This window comes from Hyperoodon ampullatus (assembly GCF_949752795.1).
Source record: "Hyperoodon ampullatus genome assembly, chromosome: 5".
Classification (NCBI taxonomy): domain Eukaryota; kingdom Metazoa; phylum Chordata; class Mammalia; order Artiodactyla; family Ziphiidae; genus Hyperoodon; species Hyperoodon ampullatus.
This window is the reverse complement of record NC_136918.1, coordinates 2,018,692-2,044,192: the sequence shown is the minus strand read 5'-3', so window position 1 is coordinate 2,044,192 and position 25,501 is coordinate 2,018,692. Positions and strand designations below refer to the sequence as shown.

At 38.3% G+C, this 25,501-nt stretch overlaps 1 protein-coding gene across 2 annotated transcripts in view; it reads right to left on the bottom strand.

The window, feature by feature from the left end:
• CEP63 (centrosomal protein 63) overlaps positions 1–25,259 on the bottom strand; it is a 68,275-nt gene extending 43,016 nt beyond the window's left edge. For both annotated transcript variants that reach the window (XM_079704732.1, XM_079704733.1), the window contains exons 1-5: positions 25,196–25,259; positions 24,074–24,251; positions 7,093–7,188; positions 6,121–6,243; positions 381–494 (exon numbers count right to left, since the gene is read on the bottom strand). In XM_079704732.1, coding sequence (XP_079560858.1) covers positions 381–494; positions 6,121–6,243; positions 7,093–7,188; positions 24,074–24,251; positions 25,196–25,239 — 555 coding nt within the window. In that variant the 5' untranslated portion in view covers positions 25,240–25,259. The remainder of the gene's footprint in view (positions 1–380; positions 495–6,120; positions 6,244–7,092; positions 7,189–24,073; positions 24,252–25,195) is intronic.
• Between the last annotated feature and the right edge of the window lie 242 nt (positions 25,260–25,501).

The following is a 25,501-nucleotide window of genomic DNA, read 5'->3' as shown; positions in this document are numbered from 1 at the left end:
TCATGACACAGACAAAAGTGGAACCAAGGCAAGAGCCAGAAACAGCCAGAATAAGTAAGCCAGAGCCAGAAAGAAATGGAAAAGGAGACAGAGAGAGCAGAGGTAGAAAGAGAAAAGGAAAGAGGGAGAGACCAAGATTAGGAGAGTGAAACAAATGTGAGTGTGGAGTGAGCATGAGAATGCAAGACAGTGACAGAGTGAGAGAGCAAGAAAGAGCGCGAGTGAGGAGTTAGGAACCGCTGAGGGAGGCAGCAAGCAAGGGAGCAAGAGGGCGTGGGGACGTGGGTGGACGTGGTGAGCACATGTGCACTGCGTTAAGCCAGCTCAAATTTAATCAAAACCTCTCTGCCTCTCATTATCCCAAAATGTCTTAAACTCACCTGAATTATCTCTGATTGTTCAGCCAGAGCCTTCCTTTGTGCCTCCAGAGAAGATACCTGTTGCTGATAAATCAAGCGCTGCTTCTCCCAGTCCAGTGATTTCTGACGAAATTCCTGAAGAAGCAATTAAGGTACTTAACTTCTAAGTGCTTCCCCTTGCTGTCACTACTTTCCAGATTCACTTTTACTTTAATTTTTCCCCAGGTCCCTGGGTACACATGCACCTTTCTCCACAGCAGGAGCCCCATTACTCACTTAGCTGATAGGACTATAGAGTAATACTAAATTCCTTACATACTGTGCCTCTGGAGATCTGTCTTTCTAAATTTAACACCCTAATGGTGAAGAGTATGAAACACAGATGCTTAATACTGGATTCATGATTTTCAAAGATCTGCTGCCACCTAAGGGTTGCTAATAATTTTTTTAGTGATTTTCAGAAAACTGATGCTAAGATAATTGAAAATTTCAAAATATGATTACAGATATCCCTCACTGCCCAAATTCTTGATATCCAAACCCAGGAACTGAACAGATTCAACTAAATTTTCAGATAAAGCCCTGGGTAGCCCAATTCTTATCGGTGTCTAAAACTCAGGAACCAAATAGGTTCAGTTAACACAATATCCTTTGATATCCAAATTTTTATTATCTCAACAGAACTGCACAGACATGAATAACAGGAAATATCTGTATTAAATTTTAACAGATATCTGTAACCCAAAGCCAAACAGTTCAAAATCAATGATGGATCAATAGTAACTTCAGGTTGCATGATCAAGAAAATGAGCCCAGTATTTATGAAAATGAGGCAAACTAAAGGGAAAGGAAACTCAGTCTTTCATCACTGTCCTCCAGGAGCCTCAACTCCAGAAGTCTCATGCTAGCTTAGGGTAATTACTGTTCACCAGCTGATACTCACTTATTCATTATTTCTACCATATACATGCCAGGTACTGTTCTACATGCTGGGGATACACTATTTAACAAAACAAAAATTCTAGCCCCACTCAATTGGAGGGAGATAGGCAACACATTCATTGTACAGTACATTAGATAGTAATACAGTCACCCCTCAGTATCTGTGGGGGACTAGTTCCAGGCCTCTGCAGATTCTAAAATCCACAGATGCTCACGTCCCTTATATAAAATGGTGTATTATTCGCATATAACCAATGCACATCCTCCCATATACTTGAAATCATTTCTAGATTACTTATAATACCTAATACAATGTAAATGCTATGTAAATAGTTGTAAATACAATGTAAATGCTGTGAAAATAGTTGCTTGTGCATGACAGATTCAAGGTTTGCTTTTTGGAACTTTCTGGAATTTTTTTTCCCCAGAATATTTTAGATCCATGGTTGGTTGAATCCATGGATGTGGAACCCACAGATACAGAAGGCCAACTGTACCTGTTTTGGAGAAAATAGAGCATGAAGTGCTCAGAGTTGGGGGCTGCAATTTTAAAAAGGAGTGGCCACATTGAGTAACATTTAAGTAAACACCAAGGGAGACAGAGATGAAGTTATACTATTCTGGGAAGAGGGAACAGCAAGTACAAGGCCTTGAAGTGGAAGCATCCTGGTATGTTCAAGGATGAGCAAGGAGGTTGGTGTGGCTGGAATAAGTGAGTAAAAGGAAAAAAGGAAGGGAAAGGTCAGAGTTAACAGGCGGTGAGACTACGTAGGTCACTATGATAACTTTGTCTTTTAAGAGAAGCTACTGGAAGGTTTATGTACACGAGAGGACATGATTTGACTTACATTACAACAGAATCATTCTGGCTATTGTGCTGGGAAAAGAGAAATCAAGGGTGACTCCAAGGTTTTTAGGCTTGAGCAATCTGAGGAATGGAGCTGCCATTAACTGAAACAGAAATGGTGCTGGAAGATAGGAGAGAAAAGAATCAGGACCTTTATTTTGGACATGTCAAGTTTGAGACAGCTTTAGACACTGGAGATGTGAAACAGGAGGTTGGAAATTATTCTGTAGCAAAAAGGAGAGGTCAGGACTAGATATACAAATGTGGGAATTATCAACATATACACAATGCTTAAAACTATGAGACTGAATGATATCACCAAGGGAGTAGGCCTAGACAGAAAAAAGAAGAGTACAATGACACAACCGTAAGGTGTTCCAACGCTAAAAGGTTGGGGAACAAAAGAGACTGAGAAAGAGTGGCAAACAGGGTAGGAGAAAACCCAGGAAAGTGCAATTGTTCTCCAAGCCAAATCCAGAAAGAGCTGTAAGGAGGACGGAGACCAGCTGGGTCCAATGCTGCAGACAGGATGGGGAAGATGAGGGCTGGCCACAGGCTTGAGTAATGGGGAAGTCACTGGTGACCTCCATGCAAATAGCTTCTGCAGAGAGAGGGGGCAAAAGCCTTACTGAGTGGGTGTAAGAAAAATGGAAGGAAAGGAACTGGAGACAAGTATAGGTACTTAAAGTAGTTTAGTTATAAAATGAAGGAGAAAAATGGGGCAGTATCCAGAGGATGAAGAGAGAGGTCAAGAAAGGATATTTAAGAGGGGGGAAGTTTGCATGTTGGTGGAAAATATCCAGTAGGGAGGAAAAACCCGATGATTCAGAAGGGAGGAGCATTTCTAGAGTGATATTGAGGGTAGGGAATAGGGGGAGCATGGACAGTCCCTCCAGCAGGAAGGCGGAGTATATGGGTGCAGTTGCTAATAGGCAGGTAGACACAAGGTTGGAAGTTTGTGAAAATTACCTTCTATTTCCTCAATGAAATAGAAAGAAAGATCATCATCCAAAAGTGAGGATGTGGGGAAAAGTGTTGAAAATTCAAGAAAAGAGAAAGTATGAAACAGTCATTATGGAAAGTAGGAGAGTGAGGGGAAATATAATATGATTCTGGGCAGCATGACGACCCACCTGAGGTGAGTGACCATGAATTTAAAATGAGGCCAGTCAGCACGATTATATTTTTCTCCAGCTATGGTCTGCCACACATGACAGGTAGAAAGTGGGGAGAAAGCTGGATGTAACGAGAGTTACAGTTTTGCCAAGCAAAGGCAATGAAGTAAGAGAGAGCACAGAATTGAAGGGGAATATAAGGAGTGTAACCATGGGATGGAAGCTGGGTAAGGACTGGTAACTGAGGACACAAAGTAGAGACGGAGCAGTGACAAGTGGCAGGATCCAAGCACTTTAAGGGACGGGGGGTCAGGTGAGTATCGAGCATCAGGAGCCAAAGGAAGAGAGCTGAAAAGACAGGGATGGTAGTTGGAGAATGTGATGCTTAAAAATGTGATTCTAGGAGGGTTGCAAGTATTGGTAATGATAACACCTAAGGAATGACAATGGGAAAAGGGAGAAGAGATGGATAGGAGATCAAAATATCTGTGGAGGAAAGAACACCAAGGAACTCAAAGACCAGAGTATTATAAGCATCATCCCTGTGGACACTGAAATCCTCAAGAATTACGATAAAAGCAAGGTTGGAGAGAATGACAGTGAACTGGGAGCTGAAGTCTTTGAACAGGGGAGTAACCAGGGATCAGAAGATGACTAACTTTGGCTGTATGTACACTGATTGGTGGTATATGCTGATGACATGAAAATCAAAGATGGAGTTTCTTGTTGGTGGGAATGTAAATTGATACAGCCACTATGGAGAACAGTATGGAGGTTCCTTAAAAAACTAAAAATAGAACTACCATACGACCCAGCAATCCCACTACTGGGCATATACCCTGAGAAAACCATAATTCAAAAAGAGTCACATACCACAATGTTCATTGCAGCTCTATTTACAATAGCCAGGACATGGAAACAACCTAAGTGTCCATCGACAGATGAATGGATAAAGAAGATGTGGCACATACATACAGCTATAAAAAGGAACGAAACTGAGTTATTTGTAGTGAGGTGGACGGACCTAGAGACCATCATAGAGAGTGAAGTAAGTCAGAAAGAGAAAAACAAATACCGTATGCTAACACATATATATGGAATCTAAAAAAAAAAAAAAAAAAATGGTCAGAAGAACCTAGGGGCGAGACAGGAATAAAGGTGCAGACCTACTAGAGAATGGACTTGAGGATATGGGGAGGGGGAAGGGTAAGCTGGGGCGAAGTGAGAGAGTGGCATGGACATATATACACTACCAAATGTAAAATAGATAGCTAGTGGGAAGCAGCCGCATAGCACAGGGAGATCAGCTCGGTGCTTTGTGACCACCTAGAGGGGTGGGATAGGGAGGGTGGGAGGGAGGGAGATGCAAGAGGGAAGGGATATGGGGGCATATGTATATGTATAACTGATTCACTTTGTTACAAAGCAGAAACTAACACACCATTGTAAAGCAATTATACTCTAATAAAGATGTTAAAAAAAAATAGAGTTTCTGAGGTACAAAGAAAAGACAATGGTCAGGAAGTGGTAATGGGGAACAAGAACATGAGGAGTTTTTCAAAAAAAACCCAGATTTCACTGAAGAGGGCTGCAGGGAAAGCAGTATCTGATTCTAAGCTCTTCAAATGTATAAAAATATTGAGGGGCTTCCCTGGTGGCGCAGTGGTTGAGAGTCTGCCTGCCGATGCAGGGGACGCAGGTTCGTGCTCCGGTCTGGGAGGATCCCACATGCCACAGAGCAGCTGGGTCCGTGAGCCATGGCCGCTGAGCCTGCGTGTCCGGAGCCTGTGCTCCACAATGGAAAAGGCCACAATAGTGAGAGGCCCGCGTATGCAAAAAAACAAACAAAAAAACCAAAAACAAATGTATTAAAATGTTGAGATGTAAGAAAATATTAAATGCAGAAATTAAAATTCTAGGTAGTAATAATATACTGGCATTTGTGGGTGACAGGTCACTGAGTAGAAAAATTGTAAGTAATCACACAAAGATGTTGAACAATGTTTCTCAAATTAGCGTTGGCTAGGGAAGCTAGATAAAATGCAGAGTCCTAGCTCGCATGCCATACAACTGGATCAAAATGTCTGAGAGCCTAAAGAGGGCCCTGGGTAACTCTTAGGTGCACTTGAGAACCAAGAGCATAGACAGAGGAGGGGATCCAAGGGGAAAAAAGTGACAGCCTCGTGCTGCTCTTTCATCTACTCTTGGTGGTGTTAACCCACCACTCCCTTAACTCCTCTAGGGAATCAATATATACAATAATAATGGAGTTACTCAGTCTTAATAAAAACAAAGTCAGCAAAGGGGGAGGTAAGTGACTTACCATATCTAAATGGGAACTGACGATAAACAATCTGATATGCAGAGTACTCTGTACAAAAAAGCTTCAACACTTAGTACCTTCAACACTTACTAAGCCCCTACTCTGTTAGGTGATAAATAAGACAAGGACACTGCCCATGGAGGACAGCTAGTAACTGGTAGTCAATGTTCCTCAATATGGCATTTTGGGTTCAATACTCCTTCCTGTGTGGAAAAGTCCCAGCCATGTTTAGTGTCCCTGGTCCCTGTGCCCTACACACCAGTTTCACTCCCAGTCACTCTGACAACCGAAACAATGTCTCCATACATTTCCAATGCCCTCAAAGGATGGTACTGCCCTGTTGAGAGCTACTGATAGCTAGTAACCATCCTGGTGGCAGGATGCACAGTGGATCACCCTCCCACCTTTGAAATAGCCCAGCAGTAGTCCTGGAGATGAGAGAAAATTGGTTTCAGGAAATAGCACTATTAGAAACAGCATTTTCCTACATGAAGGCTGACAATCACTATGAGCAAATCAGTACTATGAACATACCTCTATTTTTCCAGTTAACCTCTCAATTTCAGACCGATCTTCCCTGTGATTTTTGGCATTTCCTCTGAAGTCTCTTACATGTTTTCTCTGTAGCTTTTCATAGCTTCTCTTCAGTCTGTCTAACTGTAGACACAGTTATTTCTAGACTTAAAATTTAAGAATGTGTAAACAGTGCTGATACAACAAATTGGCATTATGAAAGCACGCATAGAGCTAACTAGTATCCCTGAAAATAGACAGCATGTCAGATAAAATAACAACTCAAAACTACATATAAAAAAATAAACACCAGGAAAGAAATATATTGAGTCAAAGAAAAAATAAAGGGAAAATATTTTATAAACAGAAGTTTAATTTTTCTTACAATGTACAATCGCCTTGCACTTAGGGGCCCCCAAACCACCCCCACAATAAAAGCAGCAAATAAAAACCCTGTCTCTCTTCTCTAGGCCTGTGGTTCTTGAACCATTCTCCTGCAGAACACTGAGTAGGTAAGCAAGAGAGGAGTACTGTGGAATTAAATGAAAATAAAAGCAGTTTTTTCCCAATCTGAAGAATAAAATTGAGTTAGCTGATAGAATTTTCTTACTTTTCTTATCTATCCCAAAATGCTTCTGAAACCTTTGGATCCTCCATTATTTAAAATCTAGTAACTGATTCAACTTAAAAATTAAAACATTTAATACAAGCTTTTCGTATCAGTATTTCATGGTATTACACAAAAATAGCTCTATTTCTTTCAGGTACTCAACCAACAAACACATTTTAGAATCGCTGTTGTAGGTAGTATCAAACATATAAATAGGCAAGATTCTTTACCTGGGTTTAAGAACAGAGAGATAGATTTCCACCCCTGCACCTCCCTTAGTATATATACATCCACTCTATGAAGTAAAAAACCGGCTCATTAACAAAATTCTCATGGGTTGAAGAGACAGAATTATACAACACATAACAGAATTAAAATCTTACTTCTTCATGTAGTTTCTTTAACTCCAGCTTATACTCTATGGTCATCTCTTGCTTGACTTTTTCATGTTCTTCAACCTGCTGACGCAGCATTCCAACCTAAAAGCAGAGAGGTGGTAGCATTTTTCACTATTAGCATTGAAACAATAACCATGAAACACAAAAATAGGAAATAACCTTTGTACTTATCTGTGAATACACGTTCTCAACTGTACAGTTTCTCAGAAAGTCAAATATCTAATTATTTAATAATCCATAACAACGCCAAAAAGTGGAAAATGAGCAATTGTTCTAGAATTTTAGGTTTAGAGGGAAACTTCCTCTGTCTCATTTATTCTCCCCAACCCTTTTTATCAAAAAAAACCTCACAAAAAATTAAGAGAGATAAAGTTACAAGAACCTTGGAATCTAAAAATATGGAACAAAACTCTGTAAGACTTCAAGAATAAATTCTATAAATCAAAGTACAGAATAGTAACATCAGACAGAAAGACAGCAGGAGACTTGTACCTGCTTTACCATTTACCCCACTTCAAAGAAAACCAGTTTCACCAGCCAGAGTAAGCATGTTATCCTAACCCATTTTTCAGTGGTTTGATGCCAGCCACAGCTAGCTCATGCCCAGCCCTCACTTCCATCAATATCCATCAGCACTTCTCTACATCTCTCAATAACCAGTTAGCATTTCATCTACTAATAGGTAGAAGGGAAAGGAAGAATTGGGAACAGTAAGTAGTAATCTCAATCACAATACAGAATGGTAATTTAAAAATAAAAAAACTGTAGATCTTAAAAGTTCTCATCACAAGAAAAAAAAATTTTGTGACTATGTATGGTGACAGATGTTACTAGACTTATTGTGGTGATCATTTCACAATATATACAAATATCGAATCATTACATTGTATAACTAAATTAATATAATGTTATATCTCAATTATACCTGAATAAAAAAATGCAAAAATAAAATTCTTATAAGAACAAGCAGTTAATACAATTGCAATTAAAAATTCTAGTAGAATTCTTTTTTGGAACAAAAAAGTGATTCTGAAGTTCAAACCAGAGGAATGATTAAATATAGACAATAAAATAGAAAAAACTACTTTAAAAAATCTTTTTTGATTTAAATGAGTATTTACTGAATTCCTGGATAGGGAGAAACAGAGCTTAAAAGTAATGAGAGTCATTTGAGAATGACAGATTTGACTCTGCAAAATGTGAAACTTCTATATTTGAAAAAATCCCATTAAAATTAAAAATCAATAAACTGAGAAAAACATTTATAAAAGTATGTTAAAGGGTTTTTAGTATTTAGCTATCTTTTTGTAACTTGTTTCCACTATGTTCAAAGAACATACTCCATTATTTCAAGACACTGAATTGTGTCAAGATTTATCATATGGTCAGTTTTGGAAAGAGTTGCTTGTGCTAGAAAAAAACATACACCACAGTTCTCGTGTGCAATGTTCTGTATATATAAATTAGGTCAAGTTTGTTGATCATGGTGCTCAAATCTACATCCCTACTGATATCTGTCTCTTGTTCCATCAGTTACTACGAAAATTGGGTTAAAACCCCCAACTACAATTGTGGCTTCATCTATTCCTCCCTGTAGTTCTGTCACTCTTTGCATACAGAAAGAGAAACAGAGAGAAATTTAAAATTAATTAGATACTTACAAATTCAGATTTTTTTTTTGTCTTAGTTTGAGTTCTCCCAAAAGTGTAGATTTTAGGGCAGGTAGGCAATTGGAGGTGATCCCAGGAAACACAGTAAGGAAATGACGAGAGAGATCCAGAGAAGGAAGGAAAGCCAATAAAGTGTGTTACTGAGCTGATTTCTGCAGTAAGCGCTGGAGCCACTCCCACAGGGAACTCACCAAGGAACCAAACAGAATGTGTTTCAGAATTGTCCCTCTAAGGGATGGGAAGTTGGAGAGTTTATCCATTGATTCCAGTCCCTCCACTGCTTGAGGCTTGCCCCAGGAGTGTTAACTGCCCCCACAATCCCAGGTTTCACCTGAGCAGCTTTTAAGTTTCCAGAAAGAGAAGCACAGTGTAGTGAGATGCTGGCAGTACACAGTGGGCTGTATGTAATATCCAGGTGAAATGAGGGGGCAAGGAGGATGTGATACAGGCCAATAAGAATATCTGCTACAGTTACATATATGGAGATTTCATATTTTATCATTATGAAGTGTTTCTCTTCACCTTTGGTAACGTTCACTGCTTCTGCTTCAAGTACAGTTTAGCTACACCATCTCTCTATTCAAAGTGTTTGTATGGTATATATTTTAATTTTATATTTTACTTTCAACTTTGCTGTATCTTTATAAACATCAAATAATTGAGTTCAATTATCTTTACCCAGTTGGACAATTTTTATCTTTTAATTAAGCCATTTAGTACATTTACATTTACCGGACCTCTTTGGGTTTATATCTGTTGTCTTACTAAGTGCTATTTGTACTTAATAAGCTCTACGTTCCTATGCTCCTTTTTCTCTCCTTTCTTGCCTTCTTTGGGGCTGATAACTTCTTACTTCACTTTTCTCCTTCTGTTAGCTTAGAAGACATATACTCTATTAACATATTACTATATACTTTTAATGGTTCTCTCAAGATTAAAACTTAACTAATTAACATTAGACTTAACTAATGTTAATTAGATTAACATTAGCTAACATTAACATTAGTTTTACCAATTCCCAGGCAACCCAAGGACTACAGAAATACTTTAATTCCATTTACCCCCCCACCAACTTGACTGAAATGCCATCATAATTCCACATATATGTTCAACTGAAGGCTCTTGTTATATACAGTAAATATTCATTTAGATTTTCCCACATATTTACTGTTGCCTTTCGTTTCTTCCTTTATCTCTTGAGCTTCCATCTGGGGTCACTTTCCTTCTGCTTGAAGAACATTCTTTTAGTATTTTCTTGGTGCAGGACTCCTAGTGACAAATTCTCTCAATCTTTGTTGATCTGAAAATGTCTTGATTTCACCTTTATTCTGGGTATAGAATTTATTTCTGGTTTGGCAGGGAAAAAAGTCATTTCTTTGTGGACATCATTCTATTGTCTTCTGGCTTTCACTGTTTTAGCTGACAAGTCGGCTGTTAGAAGCCATTTGTAGATCACCTTTTTTTCTTGGTAAATATCTCGTTTTGTTTTATTTTGTTTTCTTTGATAACTTTTCAGATGTCCTCTTTGTCTTTCAACCTAGGTAAATATTTCTTTTTGTTTATCTTGTTGAGGTTTCTGGATTTCTTAAGTACATGGCCTTCCTCACTTTTGGCAAAATCTCAGTCAATTTATCTTCAAATACTGCTTTAGCCCATTCTCACTTTGTTTTCTCCTTCAGGGATTCCCAAAACACTCATATTTGACCTTCTCACTGTATCATCTTTTCTCTTCTCCTCTCTTCTATATTTTCTATCATTCTGTCTGTGCTTTATTCCAAACATTTTCTTCTGTCATATCTTCCAGTTCACCAACTATCTCTTAATCTTTAAGGCCTTAATTTCATTTATTCTATTTTTCAACATTATGATTTCCACTCACCTTTTAATAGTTTCCAATTCTTTCCTGAAATGCTCAGTCTTATCTTTTATCTCCTTCAACACAGTAAACATAGCTATTATAATTTCCTTTCCTTTCTTTTACTTTATTTCTTCCTGTGAAAACATCCTTCCTGGAGCTTGCCATTCTCAAATACTGGTTAGTTACTCTAGGCTACCTGTATATCTGTCATCTTGGGAACTCCCTTCACCATTATTCTGGAGGCTTTTTGTGCTTTTCTGCTTTTTGCTTTTTAACAAAATTCTCTGTCATCTTCTTCATAAGTTTACTTCTCATTTTGGTAGAACATTCTTTTGAGATTGCATATGTCAGAAAATACCTTTATTCTCTTTTCACATCTGGTTGAAAGTTTGATTGGCTGTAGAACTTAGTAGTAAATTTCACTCAGGATGTTGTTAGTTAAATGTGAATCTTTCAGACTTTAACATTTGGTAATGGCAGACTAGGTATTGTGAGCCAGTCCATATACACTGAGGACAACTATATAAGTAAGATTTCTTAAAAACTGTGCCTGAAGTCAAGCGCTAACATGATAGGGAAGAATTACCAGGTCAGCATCTGGGCTAGGCTAGAGGTGGAGGGAGGTGAGCCCAGAGTTTGGGGCAAGTATTAACTGAAAGTAGAGAAGTCAGCTGAAAGGATAAGAGGCCGAATGGGGGTTCTGATAACTTCAAGGGGCTAAGAGAATAAAAGATTTGGTGCCCAAGACAGCTCTGAACCCCTCCTTGCTTTGAGTTGGGACCCTGAAAGGCTGTACCCTAGGAGTAAGAATGGGCCAGATGTAGAACAGGCCTTCTTGAAACTGCCAATCAACTGTAGACATCTGAATCTCTGAAATCAGTTTAAGATGATCTTAAGAGAGTGCTAATGTCTGTCCCCAGGCATCTCCAAAGTGCTAGGGACTCCAGGAACTTGGAAAAAACAACCTAAACTTTCTCCAAAGGGAAAAAAAACACTATTCTGTGTCTTAAACTATTTCTTCAAATAATTTTACAAATACAGTGCTTGATAACCCACTCAGAAAGTAACCCCACACACACAAGAAGATAAGACAACAAAAGTGAAAAAAAGCAGAAGCAATAAAAGATAGAAAGAGATCCATGGCAAATCTAGATATTGGCATTATCAATTCTTCTTATCATTGAGAAGGTACTTTTTTAAAAAGCAAATAAAAATGAGACAGTTACTAATGCCCCAGAAAACAAAAACATTGCACAAGAAATAAGTTTGATTATTATTACGCTATCTGACTCAGTTGTAAATAATAATTACCATCTTAATGATATAAACACTAAACACTGACCTAACGAAAAATTAAGATATACAATTCTGGCAGGATGAGGGGATGGAAATTGTATATGAGAGCAAAGCCCTTAATTTTCATAGCAGCAAGTTATTAGATAAATTAAAGTTATTAGATAAATTAAAGTTATTATATATTATATTATATTATATATATTACATTATATATATTATAATATATATTACATATTATATATATTATATATATAATACATTATATTATTAGCAGCAAGTTATTAGATAAATTAAAGTTAAAACTGAAAATTAAGAATATTGCCATAAAATGTTATATAGAAATATGAAGAGAATAACAAACAAACAAAAAAAAGAGTAAAAGACACTGAAATGACTGCCTCAGAGAAGCAAGAATCCTAGGTTCAGAGGACTAGGGCAGATGATCACTGTTTTTTCTCACGAGCTTTGTAGAACCATTTTTCTTTTCATTTACTATGTAAGGCAAGCATAAATATAAAATGTGAAGAAAAGATTATTTAATTTCATTTATTTACCAGAGTCTGGTTCATAATGGGCACGCGACAATATCTAAATTTCTTAAAGAAAAAGAGGAGGAAGAAAGAGGTTAATAGCTGAGAGCAAGAGATGGCATTAGAGAAATGGAAGCGAAGGTTTGAAAACTGTCGGTATGGATAATATCGTTTTAACTACACTTTAGAGTTTTCAAAGTGGTTTCTTAAAGAGTAACTCAATCTTCACAACAACACGGGAACATAGGGATTATATCCTAATTTTAGACATGATGAAATGGGCTCAGAGAGGTTAAATTATTTGTCCAAGGCCATTCAGCTGAGAAAAGGCACAGCCAGGACTCCAAATTCCTTACTTGTTTCATTAGCTCTAACTGCTCTGTAGGGCATTAGAAGGTAACAGCAGCAGAAACGTCCATTAAAACCAATCCAATCCCAACAATGTAATCAGAAAACAGATCATTCACTTATGAAACAAGTTGTTTATACTAGTACTCCTCCAAGTATGATCTGCAGATGGGCTGGAGCTGGTCACAACAGCAATCCAGTGTGAGATAAGAACCTTGAAGCAGAATGTAAATCAACTGTTACAAAACACACTGCTTAGTGCAACTGACATTTTTATACAGCAAAACTTTCTGTGAAGTGAAGGGTGCAATGTACTACTTTACATTCTGGTGCAATCCTTTCATCTCACCATGGACCTGTCATTTCAGTAGCACTGGTTTATACCATAGGACTAACTGCTTCTAGGCCTGAAACTTTCAAACAAATAAAACTGACAAAAACTTAAAGCTGTATATTCTAGTTCTTCTACCATGTGCTATTCAAAGTAGATTATAAACATATTACCAATAACACAGTGAAATTACAATTTCACAGACAAACTCTATTGAACAGATTCCTATAATTAGTGTTTGGTAAAAACACTTTACCTATAGAAACTTAATCAACTTCCAGCAACCTAATCAATGAAGCAGCAAATCATTGACAGCTACATTTCTAAACATCTTTTATGTCCCCAGGCCAAACCTGTAATCTTCAAATCTTTACTAAGGAACCTATCTACTCAATCTCTTTAATTCCTCTTTAAGGTATTAAGTACAGGCATACTTCAGAGATACTGCAGGTTCCTTCCAGATCACAATAAAGCAAATACTGTGATAAAATGAGTCACATGAATTTTTTCGGTTTCACAGTGCATATAAATGTTATGTTTACACTGTACTGTAGTCAACTAAGTGTGCAAGAGTATTATGTCTAAAAAACAATGTATATATCTTAATTTAAAAACACTTTATTGCTAAAAAAAAAAAATGCTAACCATCATCAGAGCCTTCAGTGAGTCATAATCTTTATGTTGGTAGTTTTGAAATATTGCAAGAATCACCAAAATGGGACTCAGAGACATGAAGTGAGCAAATGCTGTTAGAAAAAAGGTGCCAACAGACTTGTTCAACACAAGGTTGCCACAAAAGTTCAATTTGTAAAAAAGTACAATATCGGCAAAGCATTAGAGAGTGAAGCGCAATAAAACGAGTAGTTTTATTACTGCATGTAGTGCAGTAATGCCCTTGACATCAAAACTAAGCTGCAGGGCTTCCCTGGTGGCGCAGTGGGTGAGAGTCCGCCTGCCGATGCAGGGGACGTGGATTCGTGCCCCAGTCTGGGAGGATCCCACATGCCGCGGAGCGGCTGGGCCTGTGAGCCATGGCCGCTGGGCCTGCACGTCCGGAGCCTGTGCTCCGCAACAGGAGAGGCCACAACAGTGTGAGGCACGCGTACCGCAAAAAAAAAAAAAAAAAAACTAAGCTGCAGGAGTAAGTTTCAACAGCCTCAGCATGAATATTCTCATGATCACACGCACAGGAATTTCCTTAATGGGTTTCTAACAAAGTAAACAACTTAGATATCCACATATATAGTTGACGGTTTGAACTGTGCAGGTTCACTTATACATGGATTTTTTCGATAAATATGTACTACTGTACTACACCACCCAAAGTCGGCTGAATCTGTGGATTCAGAACAGATACTGATACAAGGGCCAAGTTATATGTAGATTTTCAACTGCATCGGGGATCAGTGCCCCTAACCCACAGGTTGTTCAAGAGTCAACTGTACAGTGTTTTTTAACTAGGAAAGCACTATCACCTTAACTTTCTAAACAGAACTACTTTTGTTTTACCCCAGGAGAAATGAAGAAGTAGTAACTAAAGTAACTTACCATGGAGCACTGACCCTACCTAAATTACGATTTTTAAAAAATCAAATATGATTATCATTCCATGCACTTTTTTTTTTTTTTTTTTTTTTTTTTTGCGGTATGCGGGCCTCTCACTGTTGTGGCCTCTCCCGTTGCGGAGCACAGGCTCCGGACGCGCAGGCCCAGCGGCCATGGCTCACGGGCCCAGCCGCTCCGCGGCATATGGGATCCTCCCAGACCGGGGCACGAACCCGTATCCCCTGCATCGGCAGGCGGACTCTCAACCACTGCGCCACCAGGGAGGCCCTCCATGCACTTTTTTACCCACCTTCTATATCTTTTCATGAGGTCTAATTTTATTTCTTTTAATTTTTTAAAATTTATTTATTTATTTTTGGCTGCGTTGGGTCTTCATTGCTGCACGTGGGCTTTCTCTAGTTGCAGCGAGCAGGGGCTAATCTTCGTGTGGTGTGCGGGCTTCTCATTGCGGTGGCTTCTCTTGTTGTGGAGCACGGGCTCTAGGCACGTGGGCTTCAGTAGTTGTGGCATTCGGGCTCAGCAGTTGTGGCTCACGGGCTTAGTTGCTCCGTGGCATGTGGGATCTTCCCGGACCAGGGCTCAAACCCATGTCTCCTGCATTGGCAGGCATATTCTTAACCACTGTGCCACCAGGGAAGTCCCATGAGGTGTAATTTTAAAATACATTCTCAAAAGTCTACCCAAATTTTAAAATAAATTCCAGTTTAGCAAGTGGCATTCTCAGAACACTGAACCTAACATGGCCAATGTTACTATGTACGGTTGACCCTTGAACAACATGGTTGAACTGCATGAGTCCACTTATATATGGATTTTTTTTCAATAAATACTACAGTACTACATGAATTCATGGATATGGAATCTCAGATAAGGAGGATTGACTGTAAGGTTATATGTGGATTTTCGAGTGCATTAGGGGTTGATGCCCCCAACCTCCACGTTGTTCAAGGGTCAACTGTACTGCTTTGACCCAAAGTGCACATGGCCAATTGAGAGATTCTCTTGCCAAGGAAAAAAACACTTTATGAAACCTAACTCTTTCCTTGTGACGTGAAACATTTCTAAAATATTCTTGATAAGTGAGTACCATCAACGGAATCTACCACTCACAGAAGCACCCCTGAAGAAGCTGAATGACAGCACTAATGAGTGGTGATCCTACTGGTAGGAAAGCCCATCCAAGTGGGGCTTGGGACCAGTGTCTCCCTACAACTCTTCCAATCCTTCTGAGATCAACATTGATGCCAGAAATTTAGGGGCAATTCTTGCACTTATATATGCTTTCTGCTTCCCTTCCAATATTTAATGTTCTTTTCACTGTACCAGCTAAATTAAGAGAAATCAATTAGCAAATGTTATTAAACTTTTCCCCCAAATCACCAATAACATTGGGTGATGAGATTGCAAATAATATTTATTTTCCTCTTTTCTTTCTTTTTCCCTAATTGTCAACAAGTGCAAATATAAATTTTTTAAGAAGAGTTTTCTGAATTTTATTTTAAACCTAACCAGAAGAAGCCAATTATTGAATTTGGGGCTTAACTTTTTACACTAGTTATACAATGAGGCCAAAAACAACGTTCACTAAACTCAGTGATTATTAACATAGGCATGTAATAGAATGAAGGTTTTTATAAAGATCATGTGACACCCTTTACATTTTCTTAAAGAAGTTATTGTATGTATTACATGTGACCAAGGTAACATGATCCTTGAAATAAATATTAATATTCTTATGCATTTTCACCAACGAATTCTTCTTCTGAAAGAAACCATCAGAATTTGACACACAAATGCTTTCTGTGCATTATGAAAAAGACAGTATCACCAGTTCAAGATGGCAGTGTAGGAAGATCCTGAACTCACCTTCTCCGACAGACTCACTGGATCTACAGCTAAATATGGAACAATTTCTTCTCGAAACAAGAACCTAAAGGCTGGCTGAGTGACAACTACACATTGGGTAAAAGAGAAGAAAACCATACAAAAGCCTGTAGGGGAGATGGGGACACAATCTCACCAGAAACCTCACCCCTGATATAGCAACCAACAACCAGAAGGGAACTCAAAGCTCCCTGAGGAGCAAAGGGTTCAGACCCCACATCGGGCACCCCAGCTGTTAAGACATGCACTGGAGAGATAATCCCCCAAAACATCTAATCTTTGAAAACCAATGGGTCTTGTGTCCCAAGACCCACAAAATGATAGTGATGAGAAACACCTCTTAGAGGGCTCATGTGCTTGGACTCACCCACCCCAGAGTCCAGCTCAGAGGCAGCCAATCATGCCTAGACTTAAAGTGAATAAGGCTCACCTGCTTATATTAAAACCTCCATCACAGGGGCAGGCATCTAGTTCAACACACACATCTAGGAGCCTGCTGGAACGCTCTGGGAACAAATACTGGCAGGCACTACACCTTTGCTGTGCTCCAGAGCACCAGTATCTCTCAGAAGGGAACTTTTACACACATCAGGTGTCCTGACTTTTACAGCTGCTACCCAGGATATGATTCTTGGTTACCTGGCTCTGGAGGCCAGGGGAGCTTGTGTTCTGGGTCCCAAGGAACTGTAATAATTGGTGTCACCCAGAAAGGAGCTCATGCCCCTGTCTGGTGCCTGGATTTTTGCAACTGATGCTAAGGAACACCTCTACATCAACTGGCTCTGGTGGTCAGTGGGGTTTATACTCATGGGTCCTACAGGACTGTAGCCCAAGGAGAAAGAGTTCTTAAACAGCTACAACCCCGAGGGCACAGCAAAGGCAACAGACCCAGGAGCTCAATCTTTCTGCAAAGGAAAACTATTAACTGATCATCCTGACTGCTAAGTGAGGGCCAAGCTTCTGATTAGGCATGCATCTTGGGGGTGACTGTAATCCTTTCCAGAGACCTTGGAGGGCAGGCGCTACCTTTGCTCTCACATTCTGCTGCCTCTAGTGCACCAGTGTCTCCTGGATGGTAGCTATACACGTGGCTGGTGCCCAGGGGACTCCCCTCGATTACCTAGCTCTAGGTGACCAGAGGGATTTGCATTCCTGGATCCCACAAGACTATGGCAATCAGAGGGATAGTTCTTGGCAGGCTACCAACCCCAAGGCACTGCACAGAAAGCAGAATGAGGCACACTCCCTAGGGTTTCTGTGAAAGAGTCCTCTTTACTTGTCTTGGACCTTCAGCCTGAGGAGCAGGCTTCAGGTCTGGCTCACATTCAGTGGCCTACAGAGTTGCTAGCAAGGAACATAGGCTGTGGACGCCATCTAGGCACTCTCCCTCTGCCTTGCTCCAACCCATCAGTATCACCCAGAAAATAGTTCATCTGGAGCCCACATAGTGGACACCTCCAGATCACCTGGCTCTGAGGACCAATGTGGCCTACCCTCACAGCCCCTCAGAACTGTATATATTTGCATACTTTAAAAGCTGCTGCCCAAGGGTCCAGATTCCAGTCAACCTGAATCTAGGTGCTGAGATCCTCCACTCTGGGACAGTGACAGGTTTTGGCACATCCTCAACTACTGGGAGCTACTAAAAATATAATAGGCTGCCTGGACAAACACAGAGGTTTGAGAGACAACCAGGAGCTGAGGCAGGGTTAAATAACAAGGTTCATCTCCTACACAAGGCCACTCGATCAAGACCAGAATAAGTGGTTGTTTCATCTACTGTACTGAAACCAACAGAGAATTGAGCAAAATGAAGAAACAGAGGAATATGTTCCAAATGAAAGAACAAGATAAACCTCAGAAAAAATCTTAATGAAATGGAGATCAGTAATTTACCTGATAAAGAGTTCAAAGTAATGGTCATAAAGATGGGGAGAAGAATGGATGAACACAGTAAGAACTTCAACAAAGAGATGAAAAAATATAAGAAAGTACCAAATAGAAGTCACAGAGCCAAAGAATGTAATAACTGAACTGAAAAAAATATGCTAGAGGGGTTCAACAGCAGACTAGATGAAGCAGAAGAAAATACCAGTCAGCTCAAGGACAAGACAGTAGAACTTACCCAATCAGAGCAGCAGAAAGAAAAAAGAATGAAAAAAGGAATTCACGGAACAACATCAAACAGACTAACATTTACTTTATAGGGCTCCCAGAAGGAGAAGAGAGAAAGGGGCAGAAAACTTATTTGAAAATATAATGGCTGAAAACTTCCCTAACCTGGGGAAGGAAACAGACGTCCAGATCCAGGAAGCCCTGAGAGTCCCAAAAAAGATGCTACCAAAGAGACCCACACCAAGACACATTATAATTAAAATGTCGAACGTTAAAGACAAGGAGAGAATCTTAAACGAAGCAGAAGAAAAACAACTAGTTCTATACAAGGGAACCCTCATAAAACTATCAGCAGATTTTTCAGCACAAACTTTGCAGGCCAGAAAGCATGATACATTCAAAGTGCTGAAAGAAGAAAACTTCCAACCAAGAATACTCTACAGAGCAAAGTTTTCATTCAGAATTGAAGAAGAGATAATGAGTTTTCCAGAGAAGCAAAAGTTAAAGGAGTTCACCACCACTAACCTAAACTGGCCTGACAAGAAATTTTAAAGGAACTTCTTTAAGCTGAAAGAAAGGATGCTAATTAGTAACAAGAACACATATGAAAGGATAAATCTCACTGGAAAAGTAAATATATAGTGAAGGTAGTGGATTAATCACTAATAAAGCTAGTATAAAGGTTAACAGACAGAACTATGATTATAATAATTAGCTAAAAGATACACAAGGTAAAAATACATAAAATGTGACATCAAAAACATAAAACATGAGAGTAAGTGTTGAGCTTTAGAATGGGATCAAACTTAAGATGTTATCAACTTAAAGTAGTCTGTTATAGATATAATTTGTTAAGTGTAAGACTCATGGCAACCACAAAGCAAAAACCTAGAATAAATACACAAAAGAGAAAGGAACATAAGCATACCACTAAAGAAAGTCATCAAACAACAAAGGAAGAGAGCAAGAGAAGAAAAAAGGAACAGAGAGAAACTACAAAAACTGCTAGAAAACAATTAACAAAATGGCAATAAGCATATACCCATCAATAATAACTTTAAATGTAAATGGACTAAATTCTCCAACAAAAAGACATAGAGTGGCTGAAGGAATAAAAAGCAAGACACACCTATATATGCTGCCTGTAAGAGATACAATTTCAATATAAGGACACAGACTGAAAGTGAAGGGATGGTAAAAGAGATTCCATGCAAATGGAAACGGAAAAGAAAGATGGAGTAGCTATACTTATATCACACACATACAAAAAAGACTTTAATACAAATGCTTTAATAAGAGACAAAGAAGACATTACATAATGATAAAGGGGTTAATCCAATGAGAGGATATAACATTTGTAAATCTTTACGCAGCCAACATAGGAGCACCTAAACATGTAGCACAATTATTAACAGACCTAAAGGGAGACATAGACAGCAATACAATAACGGTAGGGAACTTTAATATCCCACTTACATCAATGGAAAGATCATCCAGATAGAAAATCAATAAGGAGACATCAGCTTTAAACAACATGTTAAACCAGATGGACTTAACACATATTTATAGACTATTCTATCCAAAAGCAACAGAATACACATTCTTCTCAAGTGTATATGGAACATCTTCCAAGATAGGTCATATGTTAGGCCACAGATCAAGTCTTAATAAATTTAAGAAGACTGCAATCATATCAAGCATCTTTTCCAACCACAATGGCATGAAATGAGAAATTACACAAAGAAAAAAGGGAAATATACAAATATGTGGAGATTAAACAACATGCTACTGAATAACCAATGGGCAAAGAAGAAATCAAAAGAGAAATCAAAAAATACCTTGAGAAAAACAAAATGGAAATGTAACATGCCAAAATTTACAGAATGCAGCAAAAACAGTTCTATGAGGGAAGTTCATAGTGATAAACACCTACCTCAAGAAATAAGAAAAGCCTCAAACAACCTAACTACACCTTAAGGAACTAGAAAAAGAACAAATAAAGCCCAAAGTTAGTAAATTAGGGCAGAAATAAATGAACTAGAGACTAAAAAGACAACAGAAAAGATCAATGAAACTAAGAGTTAGTTCTGTGAAAAGAGAAATAAAATTGACAAAACCTCAGCTAGACTCACCAAGAAAAAAAAGAGAAAAGACTCAAGTAGGTCAGAAATGAAAGAGGAGATATTACAAGCAACACCACAGAAATACAAAGGATCGTACAGACTACTATGAAAAATTACATGCCAACAAATTGGACAAACTAGAAGAAGTGAAGAAGCTCTGACAAACATATAAGCTACTAAGACTGAATCATGACGAAATAGAAAATCTGAACAGACCACTTACCAGCAAGCACATCAATTCAGTAAACAAAAACTCTCTCAACAAACAAAAGTCCAGGACCAAATGGCTTCACTGGTGAATTCCACCAAACATTCAAAGAAGAATTAATATCAAGCTTTTTCAAATTCTTCCAAAAAATATAAGAGGGCGAATCTTTTCAAAACACATTTTATGAGGCCAGTATTAGCCTGATACCAAAACCAGACAAGAGTGCCACCAAACAAAAAAAATTTCTTTTTACAGGCTAATATCCCCGATGAACATAGATGAAAAAATTCTCAACAAAATATTAGCAAACTGAATTCAGCAACACATTAAAAGGATCATATACAATGATGAAGTGAAATTTATTCCAAGGATACAGGGATGGTCCAACATCTGTAAATCAGTCAGTGTGATACACCTCATTAACAAAATGAAGACAAAAATCATATGATCATCTCAACAGATGCATAAAAAGCATCTGACAAAATTTAAATCCATTTATAATAAAATCTCAAATCTCTCAAAAAAGCAGGTATAGAGGAAACATACCTCAACGTAGTTAAGGTCATATATGACAAGCCTACAGCTAAATCATACTCAATGTTGAAAAGCTCAAAGCTTTTCCTCTAAGATCAGGAACAGGACAAGGATGTCCACTCTTACCACTTCTATTCAACATAGTATTGGAAATCCTAGCCAGAATAGTTAGGCAAGAAAAGGAAATAAAAGGCATCCAAATTGAAAAGGCGCAAGTAAAACTCCCTGTCTGCAGATCACATGAAAACACTAGGAAACCCTAAAGACTCTATCACAAATGAACAGAACTAACAAATGAATTCAATAAAGTTACTGGACACAATATCAATACACAAAAATCTATTGTTTTTTTTAATAACAACAAACTATCAAAAAGAGAAATTAAGAAAACAATCCCATATACAACTGCATCAAAAACAATAAAATACCTAGGAATAAATTTAACCAAGGAGGTGAAAGATCTGTATACTCAAAACTACAAGACATTAATGAAAGAAACTGAAAAAGACACAAATAAATGGAAAGATATTCTATGCTCATGGATTGAGAGAATCAATATTGTTAAAACTGCCATACTATCCAAAGCAATCTACAGATTCAGTGTAATCCCTATCAAAATTCCAATGGCATTTCTATACAAATAAAACAAAAAATCCTAAAACTTGCATGGAACTGAATAGCCAAAGCAATCTTGAGAAAGAAGAACAAAGCTGGAGGCACCACACTCCCTAACTTCAAAGTATATTATAAGGCTATTATTACATACAAACTGTACTGTATTGGCATAAAAACAGAGACTTAGATCGATAGAACACAACAGAGAAAAGAGATCGCAGAAATAAACTCACACATATATGGTCAATTAATTTATGACGAATATACAATGGGGAAAGGACAGTTTCTTCAATAAATGATGTTGGGAAAACTGGACAGCCACATGCAAGAGAATGAAGCTGGACCACTATCTTACACCATTCACAAAAATTAACTCAAAATGGATTAAACACTTGAACATAAGACCTGAAACCATAAAACTCCTAGAAGAAAACATAGGCAGTAAGCTCCTTGATATAGGTCTTAGTGATGATATTTTGAATCTGCACCAAAAGCAAAAGCAAGAAAAGTAAAAGCAGCAAAAGCAAAACTACACAAGTGGGACTACATCAAACTAAAAAGCTTCTACACAGCCAAGTAAATCATCAACAACATGAAACGGCAACTTATTGAATGGGAGAAAATAACTGCACATCATGTATCTGACAAGGGGCTGATATCCAAAATATACAAAGAACTTTTACAATTCAATAGCAAAAAACAAACTATCCACTGAAAAAATGGGCAGAAGATCCAAATAGACAGTCTTCCAAAGAAGACATACAGATGACCAACAGGTACATGAAAAAGATGGTCAACATCACTAATCATCAGGGAAATGCATATCAAAACCACAGAGATATCAACTCACACCTTGCAGAATGGCTAGTATCAAAAAGACAACAAATAACAAGTGTTGGTAGGGGTGTGGACAAAAGTGAACCCTTGTACACTTGGGTGAGAATGTTAAGTTGGTGCAACCATTATGGAAAATAGTATGGAGATGCCTCAAAAAATTAAAAATAGAACTACCATATGATCCAGTAATTCCACTCTGGGTATTTATCTGAAGAAAACAAAAAAACATTAATTCAAAAAGATATACGCATCCCCCTGTTCACTGCAGCTTTATTTACAATAACAAAGATGTAGAAACAACCTAAGTATCTATTGATGAATGAATGGATAAAGAAACTGTGGGGGGCTTCCCTGGTGGTGCAGTGGTTGAGAATCTGCCTGCCAGTGCAGGGGACATGGGTTCGAGCCCTGGTCTGGGAAGATCCCACATGCCGCGGAGCAACTGGGCCCATGAGCCACAACTACTGAGCCTGTGCGTCTGGAGCCTGTGCTCTGCAACAAGAGAGGCCGCGACAGTGAGAGGCTCACGCACCGCGATGAAGAGTGGCCCCCGCTTGCCACAACTAGAGAAAGCCCTCACACAGAAACGAAGATCCAACACAGTCAAAAATAAAATAAATAAATTTATATTAAAAAAAAAGAAACTGTGGTACACACACACACACACACACACACACACACACAAAGAATATTATTCAGCCATAAAAAAAAAAGTTGCCATATGCCACAGCATGGATAAACCTTGAAGGCATTACGCTAATTGAAATAATTCAGACAAAGAAAGACAAATATTGTATGATCTCCCTTACATGTAGAATCTACAGAAACAAACAAAAAATAAGCCCATAGATATAGAGAACAGATTGGTGGCTGCAAGAGACAAGGTTTGGATCAGGGGGTGGGAGGAATGGGTGAACTGTGTATTGTTTTGTTTTAAATAAATTGAATTCAAAAAATTTTAAATGCTTTCTTCAACAAATATTTAAGAAACATATTTATTATAAAAGGTAAGGTGAAAATATCAAAAAGAGTAGCAAATCATCTGCTTTACCTCTTTGTGTTTCATATCCATCTGACTCCTGAGAGCCTTAAGTTCCCGTTCACGGATGTCCAGGCAAGTTTCTAGAGCATGTGTCTGTCCTTCCCACTCAGAATTTTTATGAGCTACCATTATGTCAATCTGTTTCATGAGCTCCTGTAGTTCTGCTTCACAGGATGTCAAAAATCCCCTATAAATAAGGACAGACCCTTAAGAACATAGAACATATCTCCAAGTGGCTTTTCATCTTTCACATGTAAAAATATAGCAGATGTAAAGCTACCTAAAGTGGAACAGTGTCAACAAATAAATTATCAGAAGCAGAGAACGGGATCTCCAAGCTTTTCCTTTTAATGCTCACATAAGATGATCACTTATTCCACGGAAGTTTGTCTTCCTCCAGTAGCCGACCTAAAGCCTAAGTCAACTGGTCAAACGCGAGGTTTGAAGTCTGGTTTGTGAGTGAGACTTCCACGACCAACAACTAGCTCTTCTGTAACATTTTAGGGAAGCTTTCAGGAAGAATCCAGGCAAGCATATGTCACATTCTCAGCTAGTCAAACAAAATAAAAAGCTTTGGAAACAAGTAAGCTATTGGGAAAATGACAATACAATTTTAAAAGCTGTTTTAAGAACCTCCATCCTTGAGCCAAATTTATTCCAACGATTTCTTTCCAACTTATTATTAGAAACTTACCGCATCCTATCTTATTGTTGTAAACTTACTGATGTCCTTCAATGTTTCAGGAGATGCCAGATGTTACAAAGGTAGAAACAGAAGTGGACATAGATGTATTGGATTCAGAGATTTCCAGGAATGAACACAGAGAGATAACTCCTAAGGCTTAAATACTTAAAAAAAAAAAAGCATTTGACCTTAGTGTCACAAAACTTCTATAGCCTTTTGCTTTTTAAAAGCAGAAAATTCAACTGGGATGATAGTAAGCATCCAGCTTCACACTGCTGAGATGAGGGAAACACCCCAAGGAGAGATACTGTCTACAAACATGACATGGATCAGCTTAGATTTTACTCACACTTCTGTTTCTGTACCCGAAGCACAAAATGGTCAGAGGCATAACTCAGACATGCTTTTTAAACTCAGTGAGAAGCTTAAGGTCAAAGCAAACTTACCTATCATGTCCCCAATTTTGTATTCCTTCCAACAAAGCCTCCATCACCAAATCCCCTTTGTTTTGGCAACTGGGAAAGCAAAGAACTCTGTCAGGAGAAAATTCATTTTTTATGTTCTAACATTCCAACTTACAAACTTAAGAATGTGAATGAAAGCATACAAATAACAATGAGAAAATGCAGCACTTCTTAAGATGACTGTAGAAGCAGTCAAGGAATATCTCTTCAAGAAATACTAGAACCAAACACATTTCAGACTAAAACAAAACAATTTAAAATGATCTGAATTGCCACTGACACTCCCCC